Source organism: Hemitrygon akajei, unplaced genomic scaffold, assembly GCF_048418815.1.
Source record: "Hemitrygon akajei unplaced genomic scaffold, sHemAka1.3 Scf000063, whole genome shotgun sequence".
In the NCBI taxonomy this organism is placed as follows: Eukaryota; Metazoa; Chordata; class Chondrichthyes; order Myliobatiformes; family Dasyatidae; genus Hemitrygon; species Hemitrygon akajei.
This window is the reverse complement of record NW_027331949.1, coordinates 178,481-199,784: the sequence shown is the minus strand read 5'-3', so window position 1 is coordinate 199,784 and position 21,304 is coordinate 178,481. Positions and strand designations below refer to the sequence as shown.

The 21,304-nt window shown below is 44.6% G+C and overlaps 1 protein-coding gene across 1 annotated transcript in view; it reads right to left on the bottom strand.

Annotated features, from left to right (window-relative positions):
* The window catches only part of LOC140721878 (uncharacterized), a 139,393-nt gene that overhangs the window by 51,639 nt on the left and 66,450 nt on the right, over nucleotides 1-21,304 (bottom strand). The window contains exons 10-22 of the mRNA XM_073036704.1: nucleotides 18,655-18,802; nucleotides 18,280-18,356; nucleotides 18,011-18,175; nucleotides 16,111-16,252; nucleotides 15,736-15,812; nucleotides 15,466-15,630; nucleotides 13,568-13,709; nucleotides 13,209-13,285; nucleotides 12,939-13,103; nucleotides 10,350-10,445; nucleotides 8,273-8,368; nucleotides 7,228-7,389; nucleotides 6,241-6,336 (exon numbers count right to left, since the gene is read on the bottom strand). Of these exons, the coding sequence (XP_072892805.1) occupies nucleotides 6,241-6,336; nucleotides 7,228-7,389; nucleotides 8,273-8,368; nucleotides 10,350-10,445; nucleotides 12,939-13,103; nucleotides 13,209-13,285; nucleotides 13,568-13,709; nucleotides 15,466-15,630; nucleotides 15,736-15,812; nucleotides 16,111-16,252; nucleotides 18,011-18,175; nucleotides 18,280-18,356; nucleotides 18,655-18,802 (1,608 nt within the window). The remainder of the gene's footprint in view (nucleotides 1-6,240; nucleotides 6,337-7,227; nucleotides 7,390-8,272; nucleotides 8,369-10,349; nucleotides 10,446-12,938; nucleotides 13,104-13,208; nucleotides 13,286-13,567; nucleotides 13,710-15,465; nucleotides 15,631-15,735; nucleotides 15,813-16,110; nucleotides 16,253-18,010; nucleotides 18,176-18,279; nucleotides 18,357-18,654; nucleotides 18,803-21,304) is intronic.

The following is a 21,304-nucleotide window of genomic DNA, read 5'->3' as shown; positions in this document are numbered from 1 at the left end:
CTCTCAACTCATGTCCTCCTGTTTGAATCTCCCCTACTCTCAATGAAAAAAGCCTATCCATGTCAACTCTATTCCCCTCATAATTTTAAATACCTCTGTCAAGTCCCCCCTCAACCTTCTACGCTCCAAAGAATAAAGACCTAACTTGTTCAACCTTTCCCTGTAACTTAGGTGCTGAAACCCAGGTAACATTCTAGTAAATCTTCTCTGTACTCTCTTTATTTTGTTGACATCTTTCCTCTAATTCAGTGACCAGAACTGTACACAATACTCCAAATTTGGCCTTACTAATGCCTTGTACAGATTTAACATTACAACCCAACTCCTATACTCAATGTTCTGATTTATAAAGGCCAACATACCAAAAGCTTTCTTCACCACCCTATCCACATGAGATTCCACCTTCAGGGAACTATGCACTATTATTCATAGATCACTCTGTTCTACTGCATTCCTCAGTGCCCTACCATTTACCATGTATGTCCTATTTTGATTAGTCCTCCCAAAACGTAGCAACTCACACTTATCAACATTAAACTCCATCTGCCATCTTTCAGCCCACTAACTGGCCTAAATCTCTCTGCAAGCTTTGAAAACCTACTTCATTATCCACAACGCCATCTATCTTAGTACCATCTGCATACTTACTAATCCAATTTACCACCCCATCATCCAGATCATGAATGTTCATGACAAACAACATTGGACCCAGTACAGATACCCGAGGCACACCACTAGTCACCGGCCTCCAACCTGACAAACAGTTATCCACCACTACTCTCTGGCATCTCCCATCCAACCACTGTTGAATTCATTTTACCACTTCAATATTAATACCTAACGATTGAACCTTCCTAACTAACCTTCTGTGTGGAACCTTGTCAAAGGCCTTACTAAAGTCCATATAGACAATATCCACTGCGTTACCCTTGTCAACTTTCCTAGTAAGCTCTTCAAAAAATTCAATAAGATTTGTCAAACATGACCTTCCACACACAAATCCATGCTGACTGTTCCTAATCAGACCCTGTCTATCCAGATAATTATATCCACGATCTCTAAGAACACATTCCATTAATTTACCCACCCCTGATGTCAAGCTTACAGGCCGATAATTGCTAGGTTTACTCTTAGAACCCTTTTTAAACAATGGAAACACATGAGCAATATGCCAATCCTCCGGCACTATTCCCATTTCTAATGACATATGAAATATTTCTGTTAGAGCCCCTGCTACTTCTACGCTAACTTCATTCAAGGACCTAGGGAATATCTTGTCAGGACCTGGAGACATTGACTTTTAAAATCACCAGTATTTACTCTTCATAAATCATCATAGTTTTCATAACTACCATTCTTGTTTCCCTTACCTTACACAATTCAAGGAGTGAATAGCAAAGAATTGTTCAAAATTTCCCCCATCTCTTTTGGCTCCACATATAATGGTCCACTCTGATTCTCTAAGGGACCAATTTTATCCCTCACTACCCTTTTGCTATTAATACAACTGCAGAACCCCTTTGGGTTTATTTTCGCCTTACTTGCCAAAGCAACCTCATATCGTCTTTTAGCTTTTCTAATTTCTTTTTACATCCTTTATATTCCTCGAGCACTTCATCTACTCCATGCTGCCTATATTTATTGCAGATGTCTACGTTTTTCTGAACCAAGTTTCCAATATCCCTTGAAAACCATGACTCTCTCAAACTTTTAATCTTTGCTTTCAACCTGACAGGAACATAAAGATTCTGTACCCTCAAAATTTCACCTTTAAATTTCCTCCATTTCTATATTATATCCTTCCCATAAAATAAATTGTCCCAATCCACTCCTTCTAAATCCTTCTGCATCTCCTCAAAGTTAGCCTTCTCCAATCAAAAATCTCAACCCTGGGTCCAGTCCTATCCTTCTCCATAATTATATTGAAACTAATGACATTGTAATCACTGGACCCAAAGTGCTCCCCAACACATACCTCCATCACCTGACACATCTCATTCCCTACCAGGAGATCCAACACTGCCACTTCTCTGATTGGTACATCTGTGTATTGCTGCAAAAAATTATCCTGCACACATTTTACAAACTCCAAACCATCCAGCCCTTTTACAGAATGGGCTCTCCAGTCTATGTGTGGAAAATTAAAATTTCCCACAATCACAACCTTGTGCTTACTACAAATATCGGCTGTCTCCTTACAAATTTGTTCCTCCAATTCTCGGTCTCCATTAGGTGATCTATAATACACCCCTATAAGTGTTACTACACCTTTCCCATTCCTCAATTCCACCCAAATAGCCTCCCTAGACAAGCCCTCTAATCTATCCTGCCAGAGCACTACTGTAATATTTTCTCTGACAAGCAATGCAACACCTCCCCCTCTTGCCCCTCCGATTCTATCACACCTGAAGCAACGAAATCCAGGAATACTTAGTTGCCAATCATGCCCCTCCTGCAACCATGTTTCATTAATAGATACAACATCATATTTCCAGGTATCAATCGATGCTCTAAGCTCATCCACCTTTCTTACAATGCTCCTAGCATTAAAATAGATGCATTTAAGAAATTCTCCACCTCTTAATCTCTGTTTATCCCCAATGGTGCAAATAACCTGGAAGATTGGGAAAACTTTAAAAAGCAACAAAGAACCACTAAGCCGTAAAGAAAGGTACGTTAGATAATGAAAATAAACTGGTACAAAATATAAAACGGATAATATAAGTTCTTATAATTATCTAAATCAGAAAAAGGTGGTAAAAGAGAATGTGGGTCCCTTGGATCATGAGAAGGGGGAATTGACAGTGCGTAATGAGGAAATGATAGAAATTCTGAATGACTATTTTGTGTCGTTCCTCATGGAGCAGGACATCCCTAACATGCCAAAGTGAGATGTCATGGATGCAATGGGAGGTGTGGAACTTGTTACAATAGCTATCACTAAAGAGATAGTGCTGAGCAAACTTGTGGGCCTGAAGATAGAAAAGTCCTCTGGTCCTGATGGAATGCATCCCAGGGCACTGAAAAAATGTCAATGTTCACTTCTCTAACTTCCGTTAATGCCCCTCCTCCCCTTCTTACCCCATCCCTGACATATTTAGTTGTTTGCCTGTTCTCCATCTCCCTCTGGTGCTCCCCCCCCCCCTTCCTTTCTCCTGAGGCCTCCCGTCCCATGATCCTTTCCCTTCTCCAGCTCTGTGTCACTTTCGCCAATCACCTTTCCAGCTCTTAACCTCATCTCACCCCCTCCGGTCTTCTCTTATCATTTCGCATTTCCCCCTCCCCCCACTACTTTCAAATCTCTTACTATCTTTCCTTTCGGTTAGTCCTGACGAAGGGTCTCGGCCCAAATTGTCGACAGCGCTTCTCCCTATGAATGTCACAGTGGAGGCTTTGGTGAAAATTTACCAAAATTCTCCAGACTCTGGCCTGGTCCCGGCAGATTGAAAGATGGCAAATATCACGCCACTGTTCATAAAAGGATGTAGGCAAAAGGAAGGTAACTATAGATCAGTTAGTTTTACATCTGTAGTTGGGAAAATTCTTGAAGCTATCATTAAAGAAGAAATAGCAAAGCATCTGGAAATAAATGGATCCATCAGGCAGACGGAGCATGGATTCAATAAAGCCAGGACCTGTTTGACAGTCTTACTAGAGTTCTCTGGGCACATAAGCGCAGGGGATTGAGGGAAACAGATGGACATTATTTACATGGATTTCTAGAAGGCATTCGATAAGGTGCCAAATAAAAGTCTTATCCATAAGATAAAGATACATAGAGTTGGGGATGATGTATTAGCATGGATAGACTAATAAAAAACTATTAACTAATAGAAAACTAATAGAATTAGTTTAACTAATTAGAATTAACTAATAGAAAACAGAGAGTTGGGCCACATGGATGTTAATCTTGTTGGCAATCAATGGTGTGCAGTGTGCCCACAACTGTTCACAATGTACAGCAACGATCTGGAAGAGAGGGCCAAGTGTAGTGTTTCTAAGTATGTTGATGATACCAAATTGAGTGAAAAAGCAAACTATGCAGAAGATACAGAGAGTCTGCAGAGAGACAGGTTCAGTGAGTGGGCAAGGGTCTCGCAGGTGGAGTGTAATGTTCATAAATGTGAAGTCATCCACTTTGGAAGGAAAAATGACAGAGCAGATTATTATATAAATGGCAAAAATTGTAGCATGCTGCTGTGCAGAGGGACTTGGGAGCACTTGTGCAGGAATTACAAAAGGATGGTTTGCAGGTGCAGCAGACTATCAAGAAGATAAATGGAGTGTTGGCCTTCATTGCTAGAGGGATTGAAGTTAAGATCAGGGAGGTTATGCAGCAGCTGTGCATGGTACTGGTGAGGCCACACCTGGAGTACTGTGTGCAATTCTGGTCTCCTTACTTGAGGAAGGATATACTGGCTTTGGAGGTGGTGGTGCAGAGGAGGCTCACTAGGTTGATTCCAGAGATGAGAGGGTTAGACTATGAAGAGAGTTTGAGTCACCTGGGACTGCATTTGCTGGAATTCAGAAGAATGAGAGGAGATCTTATAGAAACATATAACATTGTGAAAAGGATAGAAAAGATAGAGACAGGAATGTTGTTTCCTCTGGTAAATGTGATGAGAATTGGGGGAGATAGCCTCAAGGTTCGGGGGAGTAGATTTGGACGGAGATGAGGAGGAACTGCTTTTTCCAGAGTTGAATCTGTGGAATTCTCTGCACAATGCAGCAGTGGAGGCCACCTCAGAAAACACATTGAATGGTTGGATAGTTTTTTGCAGTGTAGGAGGATTAAGGGTTATGGGGAAAAGGCAGGTCAGTGGAGGTGAGTCCATGATCAAATCAGCCATGATCTTAATGAATGGCGGAGCAGGCTCGATGGGCCAGATGGCCTACTCTACATGCTATTTCTTATTTTCTTATATTCTTTGCAGTGCTGCTCCTCCAGAATGAGGAAGGTCTCATCCTGTCAGTAGAGGAGGCTGTGAACAGTCACGTCAGAATGGGATTAGGAATTAGAATTCTCGTCAGTGGAGACCGAAACAACAATTTGACAAAAAGGTCTTTTATTTGAAAAGAAACAAAAGCCATCTAATCCCTGTTTAAGAACTGTCCCTTCCAAAACTTTTGGAACCAGACACTTCTCTCAGACAAAGCCCAGATAAATATCGAGCACTGAAGGAGGGAAAGACTGTTCCATTCATTGCTTCCCCATTACAAATATCTGAGCTTACAGATCCTGCTGGGGTGACGGTCAAACCTGGACCAGGCTCTATCTTTGCTGCTCCCTGGGATTCCCGCATGGTGTCTGACTGGGAATCTGTTCTTCAGCTTGCAGCTCCTCCTGTGTTTGTGGTCAAACCAAGACCAGGGTTTCCCATCATTGTTTCATGAGATTCCCAAGTGGTATCTGATTTAGTATCTATACCTGCACTTGCAAACACTCCAGTGGTAGTGGTATAACCTAGACCAGGCTTTCCTGTTACTGCTCTCAGGGGTTTCTGAGTGGTGTCCGAATGGGAATCTGTAATAAGATGATATACAAAGGAAGGGTAAAGTAGTAAACAAGTTTTATGTTAGATCAGGAAGAAACTCAGCATCAGGGCAAAGGAGACTCAAGTTCAGTTTAAGACTGTCCTCTGAAACACACACACTGCCCTCTGCTTTGGTCTTTAGTACCTCCACACGCATCTCTCAAATCCCTCTCCTCACATCTCCCCCTCTCAGCATTTACTCTGTCTGCATCACAGTCTTGTCAGTCACTCATTCATTCCCTCCAATAGGAGTGCCACTTCCACTGATCTCTCTGGCCAACTTTCCTTACACAGTCATCACTCTCTCTTCACTTGCCACATTCCTCTAACTCCAGCATCCCACCTCTCTCCATCTCTTTCCTGTGTGTTTTCACAAAGTTCATTCTGTCCACATACTGAATTACTCCAATCCCACTTCGATGCCTCATCAGTCATCATGCATGTCCTCACTGTCAATCTTCCCTTTTTCTTCTGTGACCATTCTCCCCCCCCTCAACTCCATCACTCTTCCCCTCCCTCCTGTGATGCACTCAGTCACTCTGTCCTTTTGTGTTCATTCTTCCCGCCCTACTCTCTCCAACCCCCAACATCATTTGCACCCCTACCCAAAATGTACTGTACATCCAGTAGGGGAACTGGTCCATGAGAAGTTCAGACTCAGAGTGAGAGAGACAGAATGAACACAGACCGACATGAGACTTCGTACTTGAGAATGTGTCTCCCGCTGGGAGAGAGGACAGTTTCTGGGTCTGTTCTCCAGTAGACAATCCTGTAGACTGTTCCAGTGTTGAAGTCTCCAGGTCTGGAACAAAGTAATGGAGACATGAGAGATTGTCAGACCTTAAACAACACAACAGAGACAATTATTCATAAAGACAAGATGTTCTGTAGCTGCTGGAAATGCAGAGCAACACACAAAATACAGAGGAGCTCAGCAGATCAGGCGTAATCTGTCGAGGGAAATAAACAGTCGACACTTTGGGCCAAGGCACTTCATCAAGATTGGAAAGGAAGGGGTCAGAAGCCAGAATAAAAAGGTAGAAAGTATACTAGCAGGTGGGTGATAGGTGAAGCCAGGTGAGTGAGAAGATGTCAGCGTGAGCAAGCGGGATGGTGTGAGAAGCTGGGAGGTATATGTGGAAGAGTAAAAGGGTTGAAGAAGGAGTAATCCAATGAGGCAGGATAGTGGATCAAGAAATAAAGGGATGGCGGGGGGACCAGACTGAGGAGATGGGTAGGTGAGGAGGTGAGAAGGGTTAAGAGGGGAGCCAGAATGGGAATGGAAATAGAGATAAGTGGGAGGAAACAGAAATTACTGGAAGTTAGAGAAGTCAATATTCACGCCATCAGGTTGGAGGCTACCTAGATGGAAATTAGGTATTGCTCCTCGAATGTGGGGGTGGTCTCATCACGTCAGTAGTGCATGCCGTGGTCAGTCATCTTGGAATGGGAATGGGAAGTAGAATTCAAATGGGTTGCCACCAGAACAGCAATTTGACAAAGAAGTCCAATTTGAAAAGATAACAAAACCAGCCAGTCCCTGTTCACCAACTCTTCCTCCCAAAACTTCTGCGACTAGTCACTTGTCTCAGGCAAAGCCCAGATGAATGTGGAAGACTGAAGGACCATTCTGTTTACTGACCCCCCTCATGAATACCCGAGATCACAGACACTACTGGGCTGTGGAACAAACCTCGAGCAGGTTCTGCAGTCGCTGAATCCTGGGGTTCCCGAGTGGTGTCCGACTGGGAATATGGACCTGAGCTTATAGACCCTCCTGGGGTGGTGGACAAAACTGGACCAAGTTCGCTGGTTGCTGATCCTTGGGGTTCCCAAGTTGTGTCTGGGTGGGAATCTGCAATAAGAAGATATACAAAGGAGCGGTTAAGTCATAAACAAGAGTTACCTTAGATCAATGGCAGGAACGGGAGGCTCAAGTCCGGGTCAAATCTGTCCTCTGAAATATACACACACTCCACTCTCCTTTGCTCTTTAATACCCCTACCCTTGTCTCTCAAACTCCTCTCCTCGCATCTCCCTCTCTTGGCATCACTCTGTGTGCTGTCTTACTCGATGAGGAGAGGGAGGTAATTGGTTGAAAAGATGAGAGCTCCTGGTATTGGGTGTAGTGTGTTAACAAGGAATAAAGACTTACGATCACAAGGAGAACAGACTCATCGAGTAACGCATAACTGAAAAAGGCCCATGCCATCCAAGGTGCTGACGTGAACTAGTCTCACTGTCCCGCGTATGGTCAACATCCCTATAACCTTTACAATCCACTTATTCATGCAAATGTTTTCTAAATGCTCTTATGGTATCTGTCTCAATGACGTACTCTGGCAACATCCCATATGTGCACTGCTCTGTGTGTGAAGAACTTGTCTGTCAGGTTTGTTTCATGCCTTTCCCCAGTAGGTACAATTACAATGATTAAAAGTCATCAGAACATGTACGTGCAAAGGAAAATTTTAGAGGAGTAATTTTAGACGCAGGCAACTAGGTCTAACTCAGACATCGTGGTCAGCATGGATGAGTTCGGCCAAAGCCTCATTCCCCTGCTGTATAACTCCACGTCTGTAGAGAACGAGAGGCCCAGACCATGATTACAGTAACAAACACCAAGAGTTAGACAGGTCACACCTCTCCCCCAGCAACATTACACAGTCTGGCAAAGCAGTCAACATCCCTCTCCCCAGTAGGTCTGTCCTTCTTGGATAAGACACAAGACTTGGTACCTAAGGATGTCTCTCTATTTGGGACAGTGGATGGTTCCTGGGTGGACCCTTCTGTCGATGATACTTTTGGTTGTTCCGTTGTGGAAATCTCTGGGTCTGTAATGAAGGAACAGAGAGAGGGAAGTGTGGAAACACTGAAATAGGTAATCAGAATAGGACAGGAGTTCAGGGAATGGGAGTCTAGGTCTGTGGTGAAACCAACACCATCCCTCTCACTCTCATTTCCAATTATTACCTCTCGTCTCCAACATTACCCTCTCCTGGAATGCAGTCCTTATCAGTCTTCCTAATCTCCAATCTCCTCCATTCTCACATCTCACACCACAGCCAGCCACTCTTTCTTCATGATCATTATTGTCCTCCATTCACACACTACAGCTCTTTCCTGATACTCTACACACCTTCCCTCTCCACTATCACTCCTGCTCTGCTCTCTATTCACACAAACATTCTCTTTACCATCACTTCTCCCCCTTTTCCTACTCTATCTGCACTATCTACACCAGGGTGGTGTAGTATCACTGAGTGTATAGTCTGCAGCCAAGGGATAGAACGGTGTTCAGTGTTAATGTAAAGTTCAGCTCATGTCCCTCAACCTCCCCCATCTGTACCTCCACCATCACAAACACCAGAAAACCAATAATCTCCCATTTACTCTTCGACCAATTACAACGTCCCTTAACTCAGCTTCATCACCCTCCCATCATCTACTTACTACAACAATGATGGCCTTACACCCATCAGGTCCATGGCAGCCCCAGAGACCAATCCCATCATTCCCATCTACCCAAACCATTTTCTTCCATATATTCCCAGTTTGTTTACTCTGACACCTTCCCTTGATTCCTCCTATTATTAATCCAAACTCTGGAGCATTTGATAGCAGCCAGTTAAGCTGCACATCTTTGGGAGCATACGCACACCATCACAGGGAAAACTTGCAAACTCAAGACAGGCAGCACTAGATGTCAGGAATGATAATGGGTCACTGAAGCAGAACAGAATCCTAAAACAGAGCATGTGGCTCCTTGTCAGGGATGGGAGTGGGAAGAGGGAGAGAGGAAGCATAGAGGGGAGAGACATCGTTTTCTGTATGGAGGGATTCTACAGATGTAATGCGGGGAGTACTCTCGCCGGCTGCATTCTGTCTGGTACTCGGGGAGGGGTAACAGAGGATCAATATAAGCTGCAGAAAATTATAAACTCAGTCAGCTCTATCATGGGCAGTAGCATCCTCATCATCCCGGGCATCTTCAAGGAGCGATATCTCAAAACAGAGCATTCATTATTAGGGACTTCTATCACGCAGGACGTGATCTCTCCTCATTGCAAAAATCAAGCTGGAAGTACAGCAGCTTGAAGACACACATTCAATGATTTAGGAACACCTCCTTCTTCTCTGCCATCAGATTTTTCAATGGACATTGAACTCATGAACACCACCTCACTATAGTTTTTTTCTTCTTTTTACCCGACTTATTTAACTAAACCTTACATTTACAATATATGAATTTATTGTGTATTTACAATATCTTATTATTGTGTATCGCAATGTACTGCTGTCACATAATGACAGATTTCATGACATATGCCAGTGATATTAAAGCTGATTCTGAGTCTGAGAGGATGTAGGAGGCAGGGGTGTAGGGCAGGTACTGGTAGGCAGATACAGAAGCCTGCTGGCAGCTCGGAGGAGAAAATAAGAAACAAACAATGCTCGGTTTCTGGCCTGTCTCAGTTGCTGATAATTTCACGCCATAACACATAAGAGCAGAATTTGGTCATTTGGCCCAAATAATGGGCTCTGCTACGTCACTGTGGCTGATTTATTATCCCCCTCAACCCCATCCTCCCTCCTTCTCCCTGCAATCTCTGACACCCTTACTAAGCAAGGACCAATCAACCTCTACTTTAAATATGCCCGGTGACTTGGCAAAAAATTCACTGATTCATCACACTCTAACTGAAGAATTTTCACCTCATCTTTGTTCTCAAACAAGAGCAATGAGAGAGAGAGGGGGAGAATGGGCCACAGAGACAGAGATCGCATGACCCCAACAGACACAAGACTTGGTACCTAAGGATGTCTCTCTGTTTGGGACAGTGGACGATTCCTGGGTGGACCCTTCAGTCGATGATACTTCCAGTTGCTCCATTGTGAAAATCTCTGGGTCTGTAATGAAGGAACAGAGAGAGCGGGAAGTGTGGAAACACTGAAATAGATCATCAGAATAGGACAGGAGTTCAGGGAATGGGAGTCTAGGTCTGTGGTGAAACCAACACCATCCCTCTCACTCTCATTTCCAATTATTACCTCTCGTCTCCAACATTACCCTCTCCTGGAATGCAGTCCTTACCCCTCTCCCTAATCTCCAATCTCCTCCATTCTCACATCTCACACCACATCCAGCCAATCCTTCTTCACACTCATGATTTTCCTCCATTCACACACTACAGCTCTTCCCTAGCACTCACCACACCTCCCTTTCCACTGTCACTCCTACTCTTCTCTCTAATGAAGCAAACATTCTCTCTACCATCCCTCCTTCCCATTTCTCCACCCCCTCCATTTCACACTTTCCATTCTTTATTCTATCCCTCTCTGCCTCCATCTCTCCTTTGACTCGATCACCTTCTCCCCTCACTTTGTTCATATCTCCCTCTCCCCCAGGTCTACCCCTCTGCATCTGACCTCAGACCCGCACTATATCCCTCACCTTTTGGTCCCTCACTACGTTCCTCACATCTCAGTCTGTCTACGTCCTACACCCCTTCATCTCTCCCTACGTGCCACTCGCCGTGATCCAGTACCGTTTCCCTCTTCCCTCATGCCCACAACTCCCTCACAGTCTTAACAATCCCACCCTCCCCCACACCATAGATGGTTTGACCACAGACCAGGCAACGGTTTGGAAAACGGTTTTTGCGTAGTAAAAGAAAATAAGCTGGATCATCTTGTTGCACTATTACAGATTGTGAGGTATGATGTTGTGGCCATCACTGAATCGTGGCCAATGTTGTAGTTGGGAGCTGAGTGTCCAAGGTTACATGTTGCATTGGAGTAACAGGTAGTTCACCAGAGGGTGTGGTGGTGTGGCTCTAGAGATGAAGAATGGCATCAAATCAGTAGAAAGATGTAAGTTAGGATTGGAAGCTGTTGAATCCCTGTGGTTTGCATTAAGAAACTGCAGGGGTAAAAAAAAACATTGATGGCAGTTATATACAGGCCTCCCAGCAGTGGCTGCAAGGTGGACCACAGATTACAACAAGAAATAAAAAAGTCGAGTTAAATGGGCAATGTTATGGTAGTCATGAGAGATTTTAACATGCAGGTCAATTGGGAAAATCAAGTTGGTAATGGATCTCAAGAGAGTGAGTTTGTTGAATGCCTAAGATATGAGCTTTTTAGAGCAGTTTGCTATGGGTGTTAAGTAATGAACTGCCGGCAATTAGGGAGCTTCAGGTAAAAGAACCCTTCAGAACCAGTGACCACAATATGATTGAGTTCAATTTGAAATTTGATAGGGAGAAAGTAAAAAGCAGTATTATAGGGGAGTAAGTGAAATTTCAGTGGTATGGGAAAGGAATTGGCGAAAGTAAATTGGAAGGAGCTGCTGGCAGGGAAGATGAAGGGCATATGGATTCCAGAAATGGCAAAAATAGTACAACTGTGGCTGACAAGGGAAGTACAAACTATTCTAAAAGCAAAGGAAAGGGCATACAACAAAGCAAAAATTAGTGGGAAGATAGAGGATTGGGAGGTTTTTAAAAACCTGCAGACAGCGACTAAAATAATCATTAGAAGAGAAAAGAGGAAATATGAAAGGAAGCTGGGAAATAATAGCAAAGTGGAAAGTAAAAGTTTTTTGAAGTATGTTAAAAATATAAGCGAACTGAGAGTGGATATAGGACCACAAGAAAATGAGGCAGGAGAAATAATAATGGTGTACAAGGAGCTGGCTAATAAACTAAATCAGTATGTTGCATTAGTCTTCACTAGGGAAGACACTAGCAGTATGACTGATGTTGTAGTGCGTGAAGGAAGAGAAGTGGGTGCAGTTATTATTACAAGAGAGAAGGTGCTCAAAAAGACAAAAGATACTAAGGTACATAAGTCGCTCAGACCAGATGAACTGCACCCTAGGGTTCTGAAAGAGGTAGCTTTAGAGCTTGTAGTGGCATTGGAAATGATCTTTCAAATATCATTGGACTCCGGCATAGTGCCAGAAGACTGGAAAATTGCAATTATTGTTCTGCTCTTTAAGAAAGGAGGAAGGCAGCAGAAAGGAAATTATAGACCAGTTGGCCTGACTTCAGTGGTTGGGAAGATGTTTGAGTCAACTGTTAAGGAGGAGCTGATGGAATATTTGGTGACACAGGACAAGATAGCGCAAAGACAGCATGGTTTCCTTCAAGGAAAATCCTGCCTGACAAACCTGTTGGAATTCTTTGAGAAGATTACAAGTCGGAAAGATTAAGGGGATCCCGTGGATGTTGTATATTTGGACTTTCAGAAGGCCTTTGACAAGGTGCCACACAGGAGGCAGCTTACCAGGTTAAGAGCCCATCATGTTATAGGAAAGTTACTAATATCGTTAGAGCATTGGCTGATTGACAGAAATTGCCCACTCCCAGTTTCCAGTGTGACTGGGGAACGGTGACCTACCTGTACAGTACACAGCGCTGGAGCAGGGTGTCGGCTTCAGATGATACACAAAGAAACTGGAGCAGTTTTTCACCCCGATCTCCCGACTCCAGTAACAAGTGTAATCACTCCAGGGGAAACAGACGGTCCTGGTCACCTCCCCCTCTCCCACGTTGGGATGGGAACCTGGAATGATGTTTATAAACACTTTAAATTTACCCGATCCCTCGGTCATTGGTGAGACACTCTCCTAAAATAACCGTACCCCAATGATGCAAACTCTCAGCCTACCGTTTAACCAGCTTGGAATCACTCCAGAGCAGCGATCCTCTGGTAAGACTGTCTCGGGAATCTTCCATCCTCCAGAACTGAAACAACAATCAGAGAATCAGTCTCTGAACTGAGGGGGGTTATTCAAACAGAGAGACATGGCAAATTGGACTCACCCAAAGAAATCCCCAATCCTGGCGTTTTCTTCTCTGTTCTACCCTGAGAATGTGGGATCTCCCCTCTCCCTGTATTTACTCCCCATCTCAGTGTAGTCACTGATGATCCCGGTCACCCTGCATTTCCCATTCACACACCCCTTGTTCCCCTGTTTACATTCCCCTTCTGTGTCCAGTTTCTCAGTGATTATCTCCTCACTTTACCTGTTAAATCTGTACCATCCCACAGCAAGATTTCCATCACCCATCCATTGTCCATGGGTACACTCAGTGCTGAAACAATTCGTGCTCCTCCAGGGCTGATCCAGGACGGTGTGGGTCACACACGGATCACTGCGTGCATAGTCTGCAGGTGAGGGACAGAATGATGTTCAGTGTTAAGGTGAAGTTCAGGTCGTGTCCCCCAACCTCCCCAACACCAGAAGAGCAATAATTTTCCATTTACTCTTTGACCAATAACAACGTCCCTTAACTCAGCTTCATCACCCTCCCATCATCTACTTATTACATCAACGATGGCCTTACACCCATCAGGTCCATGGCAGCTTCTGGGGGGCAAATCCCATCATTGCCACCTCGGTTCCTTCCCATATATTCCCCCAGCTTGTTCACTCTGACACTTTCCTTTGATTTCTCCTGTCATTGACCCAGTCTCTGGAACATTTGACAGCAGCCAACTAACCTGCACACCTTTGTGTGGTGGGAGTAAACCCAGATGATCACAGTGAGAACTTGCACACTCAAACACAGACCGCACGGGAGGTCATACTGAAACTGGGTCACTGAAGCAGAACAGAATACTAAAACAGAGTACATTGCTACCTGTCAGCGATGCGAGTGGGATAGGGGAAGAGAGGAAGCCCACAGGGCACAGCCATCATTTTCTGAATGGGGAGATACTTCAGATGTACCATAGGGAGTACTCTAGCTGGTTGCATTCCTCTCTGGTATTCAGGGAGGGGCGTTGGAGGCAAAAATAAGCTGCAGAAAGTTATGAAATCAGCTCCATCGTGGGAAGTAGCCTCCTCGGCATCCAGTACATCTTCCAAGTGGGATGCCTCAAAAGGCAGCGTCAATTATCAAGTATCTCTAATACCCAAGACATGCAAAAATTAAGATGGAGGTACAGCAGCCTGAAGACACACACTCAATTATTTAGAACACTTCCTTCCACACTGCCATCAGATTTTTCAAAGGACATGCACACCAATTCACTACTGTTTCTTTCTCTTTCTGCTCTACTTATCTACCGGTAACTTAACCTTTTGCATATACTATATATCTATTGTAACTTGCAGGGTTTTATTGTTATTTATCACAATGTACTGCTGTCGCATAACTACAAATTTCATGACATGTGCCAGTCATATTGAACCTGATTCTGATTCAGAAAGGATGTTAGAGGCAGGGGTTCAGGACAGAAATTGGAAGACAGATACACAAGTGTGCTGGGCGGTCTGGGGATATTACAACAAAGTAACAACGCTCTGTTTTTGGTCTGTCTCAATTGCTGGTAATTTCCATCTCCCCTCAGTCTGTACATCCCTCTCTCTCACTATCTATCTTTCCCTACCAAACAACCCCCTTAATCTCTCCCAAACTCTCCTCAACACCCATTTGCTTCCTCCCTACCACTCTGCCCCTTCAGTCCCTCACTCCCTCCCTCCTCTTTCGGTCTTTCTATTCATTCCTCCCGCACTCAGTCACTCTCTCTCACTCACTCCCTCCTCAGTCGGTCTCTGACTCCCTTCCTCCCTGCTTGCTCTCCCTCCATGTCACTCAACATGCGGTCCTTCTCTACACATCCCACCCCTTGGTCTCTCTGCATCCCTCTCCCCTCGGTCTCTCCCTATGACCCTATCCTCGCTTTCCACCGCTGTTTCACTCTCCAGTCTGTCGCACCACTCTTTCACTTTCTTTTCAATCCCACCCTCTCCCACTCCAGGAGATGGTTTGACCACAGCAGGAAACGGCCTGGAAACCTCAGCTCATTGTGCACTGTGGTCACTCAGGACATTCCAGAAATTCCCCACTGCACACATTTTCACAACAAATTGCCCACTCCACCCAGTTTCCAGTGTGACTGGGGAACGGTGACCTACCTGTACAGTACACAGCGCTGGAGCAGGGTGTCGGCTTCAGATGATACACAAAGAAACTGGAGCAGTTTTTCACCCCGATCTCCCGACTCCAGTAACAAGTGTAATCACTCCAGGGGAAACATGCGGTGCGGGTCACCTCCCCCTCTCCCACGTTGGGATGGGAACCTGGAATGATGTTTATAAACACTTTAAATTTACCCGATCCCTCGGTCATTGGTGAGACACTCTCCTAAAATAACCGTACCCCAATGATGCAAACTCTCAGCCTACCGTTTAACCAGCTTGGAATCACTCCAGAGCAGCGATCCTCTGGTAAGACTGTCTCGGGAATCTTCCATCCTCCAGAACTGAAACAACAATCAGAGAATCAGTCTCTGAATTGAGGGGGGTTATTCAAACAGAGAGACATGGCAAATTGGACTCACCAAAGAAACCCCCAATCCTGGGGTTTTCTTCTCTGTTCTACCTCCCCCTTTTCTCTACCCCGAGAATGTGGGATCTCCCCTCTCCCTGTATTTACTCCCCATCTCAGTGTAGTTACTGATGATCCCGGTCTCCCTGCATTTCCCATTCACACACCCCTTGTTCCCCTGTTTACATTCCCCTTCTGTGTCCAGTTTCTCAGTGATTATCTCCTCACTTTACCTGTTAAATCTGTACCATCCCACAGCAAGATTTCCATCACCCATCCATTGTCCATGGGTACACTCAGTGCTGAAACAATTCGTGCTCCTCCAGGGCTGATCCAGGACGGTGTGGGTCACACACGGATCACTGAGTGCGTAGTCTGCAAGTGAGGGACAGAATGATGTTCAGTGTTAAGGTGAAGTTCAGGTCGTGTCCTCCAACCTCCCCAACACCAGAAGAGCAATAATTTTCCATTTACTCTTTGACCAATAACAACGTCCCTTAACTCAGCTTCATCACCCTCCCATCATCTACTTATTACAACAACGATGGCCTTACACCCATCAGGTCCATGGCAGCTTCTGGGGGGCAAATCCCATCATTCCCATTTACCCACCTCGGTTCCTTCCCATATATTCCCCCAGCTTGTTCACTCTGACACTTTCCTTTGATTTCTCCTGTCATTGACCCAGTCTCTGGAACATTTGACAGCAGCCAACTAACCTGCACACCTTTGTGTGGTGGGAGTAAACCCAGATGATCACAGTGAGAACTTGCACACTCAAACACAGACCGCACGGGAGGTCATACTGAAACTGGGTCACTGAAGCAGAACAGAATACTAAAACAGAGTACATTGCTACCTGTCAGCGATGCGAGTGGGATAGGGGAAGAGAGGAAGCCCACAGGGCACAGCCATCATTTTCTGAATGGGGAGATACTTCAGATGTACCATAGGGAGTACTCTAGCTGGTTGCATTCCTCTCTGGTATTCAGGGAGGGGCGTTGGAGGCAAAAATAAGCTGCAGAAAGTTATGAAATCAGCTCCATCGTGGGAAGTAGCCTCCTCGGCATCCAGTACATCTTCCAAGTGGGATGCCTCAAAAGGCAGCGCCAATTATCAAGTATCTCTAATACCCAAGACATGCAAAAATCAAGGTTCACGTACAGCAGCCTGAAGACACACACTCAATTATTTAGAACACTTCCTTCCACACTGCCATCAGATTTTTCAAAGGACATGCACACCAATTCACTACTGTTTCTTTCTCTTTCTGCTCTACATATCTAACTTAACCTTTTGCATATACTATATATCTATTGTAACTTGCAGGGTTTTATTGTTATTTATCACAATGTACTGCTGTCACATAACTACAAATTTCATGACATGTGCCAGTCATATTGAACCTGATTCTGATTCAGAAAGGATGTTAGAGGCAGGGGTTCAGGACAGAAATTGGAAGACAGATACACAAGTGTGCTGGGCGGTCTGGGGATATAACAACAAAGTAACAACGCTCTGTTTTTGGTCTGTCTCAATTGCTGGTAATTTCCATCTCCCCTCAGTCTGTACATCCCTCTCTCTCACTATCTATCTTTCCTTACCAAACAACCCCCTTAATCTCTCCCAAACTCTCCTCAACACCCATTTGCTTCCTCCCTACCACTCTGCCCCTTCAGTCCCTCACTCCCTCCCTCCTCTTTCGGTCTTTCTATTCATTCCTCCCGCACTCAGTCACTCTCTCTCACTCACTCCCTCCTCAGTCGGTCTCTGACTCCCTTCCTCCCTGCTTGCTCTCCCTCCATGTCACTCAACATGCGGTCCTTCTCTACACATCCCACCCCTTGGTCTCTCTGCATCCCTCTCCCCTCGGTCTCTCCCTATGACCCTATCCTCGCTTTCCACCGCTGTTTCACTCTCCAGTCTGTCGCACCACTCTTTCACTTTCTTTTCAATCCCACCCTCTCCCACTCCAGGAGATGGTTTGACCACAGCAGGAAACGGCCTGGAAATCTCAGCTCATTGTGCACTGTGGTCACTCAGGACATTCCAGAAATTCCCCACTGCACACATTTTCACAACAAATTGCCCACTCCACCCAGTTTCCAGTGTGACTGGGGAACGGTGACCTACCTGTACAGTACACAGCGCTGGAGCAGGGTGTCGGCTTCAGATGATACACAAAGAAACTGGAGCAGTTTTTCACCCCGATCTCCCGACTCCAGTAACAAGTGTAATCACTCCAGGGGAAACATGCGGTGCGGGTCACCTCCCCCTCTCCCACGTTGGGATGGGAACCTGGAATGATGTTTATAAACACTTTAAATTTACCCGATCCCTCGGTCATTGGTGAGACACTCTCCTAAATAACCGTACCCCAATGATGCAAACTCTCAGCCTACCGTTTAACCAGCTTGGAATCACTCCAGAGCAGCGATCCTCTGGTAAGACTGTCTCGGGAATCTTCCATCCTCCAGAACTGAAACAACAATCAGAGAATCAGTCTCTGAATTGAGGGGGGTTATTCAAACAGAGAGACATGGCAAATTGGACTCACCAAAGAAACCCCCAATCCTGGGGTTTTCTTCTCTGTTCTACCTCCCCCTTTTCTCTACCCCGAGAATGTGGGATCTCCCCTCTCCCTGTATTTACTCCCCATCTCAGTGTAGTCACTGATGATCCCGGTCTCCCTGTATTTCCCATTCACACACCCCTTGTTTCCCTGTTTACATTCCCCTTCTGTGTCCAGTTTCTCAGTGATTATCTCCTCACTTTACCTGTTAAATCTGTACCATCCCACTTCAAGATTTCCATCACCCATCCATTGTCCATGGGTACACTCAGTGTTGTAACAATTCGTGCTCCTCCAGGACTGATCCAGCACGGTGTGGTTTGCACACGGATCACCGAGTGTGGAGTCTGCGGCTGAGGGACAGAATGGTGTTCAGTGATGAAATGGTGTACAAACTTGACTAGCTAGATTGTGCTGCCTTTATGGCAGTTATTTAGTTTATAATATTTTCGCGTAGTAATTTGTTAGCATTTTTTAGTTAAAGTTAGGATTGTTTAAATCAATTGATTTGTCTGTAATACATTGCGGCTGCGATGACGTCACATCCGGGTTCGCCGCGTCTTGTGGGGAATTACCGGTTTGAGATTCACGCAAGGGTGGGGGTCACTCACATGTGCCACCATAACGCTGACTAGGGTCTCTCTATGCACCAAAGACACAGTGAAAGCAACGCTGTAAGTCATTAGATAATCGGTATTTTGAGTTAGAATGTTAACGCCGATTCTGTTAAAAGTAACGACGGTCGGTAAGGTTTACCTTTTCGTCAGTTAAAGAGTCGGGATAGTTTGTATTGAAGTGTATCTAAAGCAGCCAATGGAGCAGCTAGATTCTGACTGTATGCTGCACTTTAACGTAATGTAGTTATCGTAGTTTTACCTTTGCAAGTATTCACAATGTAAATGTGATATTTAGAAGGAAACAAACACTGTACCAATCCTGTATTGTTTTTCAACAGTTTTCACCATGCGTTAATGTGAAGAGTGAACAGTAAATGGTTAATCTTACTGCGGTCTCGTTTGCATTGATTCTGGTTTATCTCGACGTTTACCTCGGCGTTACTTCACACCCGAGCGAGAACGTTACATAGATATTGCTGAAGTTCTGGATCTTGAGGGTGATGGGATAAGAGGCAGATGCTTCCATGCTTGTGTGAGCTAACAAAAGCCAGACATTATTGTCTAGCTAATAATTGAACTGACTGTAGACACGCAATTCTAATTCTGTGTATCACGCGGAAACATTGGTAGACTTGCTGATACTTAACAAGTGCTTCATGAAATCCACAACCAGGTGTGTTTAGCTATTGGCTATTCCCCAAAATTTGTTGTATAAATTTAAGATCTAACCTGAGGTGGAGTCGTGAAACAACAGCTCCTGTGAATATGTAACATAACCCAAAACACACTGCCAGAGCAACCATGGAGTGGCTTCAAATGAAGACAATTGATGTCCTTCAGTGGCCCAGTCAGAGTCCTGACTTTAACTCGATTCAACATCTCTAGCAAAACTTCCAGATTCCTGTCCAGCACCTCGCCCCAACTAACCTGGTACAGCTTGAGAAATGTGCACAGAGGAATGAGCAAACCTTGCTCCATCACATCCTACTGTTAATACAGACTTATCCAAAAAGATACTGGCTGTGATAGCTGTGACTGATGGTTCACTGAGCACTGAGCAAAGGAGGATGAATTCTTTTGACATTTCAGTCTTAAACTTTTGACACTTTACAGATTTTTCTCTTGTTTGAAAAAAGGAGCATGTGATTAACAAATAAAATGTTCAGTTAAATTGATCAAAATCCCTGGTTGTAATACTCAGTTATGTGATCGAAAGGTTTGAGGCCTTTTACAAGGCACTGTATGTACTCCGATAATAAATTAACTTTGAAATTTAAATGACGACTGTCCAGTTGCACTCAGTTAACCATATAACCATATAACAATCACAGCGCGGAAACAGGCCATTCCGGCCCTCCTAGTCCGTGCCGAACTCTTAATCTCACCTAGTCCCACCTACTCGCACTCAGCCCGTAACCCTCCACTCCTTTCCTGTCCATATACCTATCCAATTTTACCTTAAATGACACAACTGAACTGGCCTCTACTACTTCTACAGGAAGCTCATTCCACACAGCTATCACTCTCTGAGTAAAGAAATACCCCCTCGTGTTTTCCTTAAACTTTTGCCCCCTAACTCTCAAATCATGTCCTCTCGTTTGAATCTCCCCTACTCTCAATGGAAACAGCCTATTCACGTCAACTCTATCTATCCCTCTCAAAATTTTAAATACCTCGATCAAATCCCCCCTCAACCTTCTACGCTCCAATGAATAGAGACCTAACTTGTTCAACCTCTCTCTGTAACTTAAGTGCTGAAACCCAGGTAACATCCTAGTAAATTGTCTCTGCACTCTCTCTAATTTATTGATAGCTTTCCTATAATTCGGTGACCAGAACTGTACACAATATTCCAAATTTGGCCTTACCAATGCCTTGTACAATTTTAGCATTACATCCCAACTTCTGTACTCAATGCATTCCAAAAGCCTTCTTCACTACCCTATCTACATGAGACTCCACCTTCAGGGAACTATGCACTGTTATTCCTAGATCTCTCTGTTCCACTGCATTCCTCAATGCCCTACCATTTACCCTGTATGTTCTATTTGGATTATTCCTGCCAAAATGTAGAACCTCACACTTCTCAGCATTAAACTCCATCTGCCAACATTCAGCCCATTCTTCTAACCGGCATAAATCTCCCTGCAAGCTTTGAAAACCCACCTCGTTATCCACAACACCTTCTACCTTAGTATCATCAGCATACTTACTAATCCAATTTACCACCCCATCATC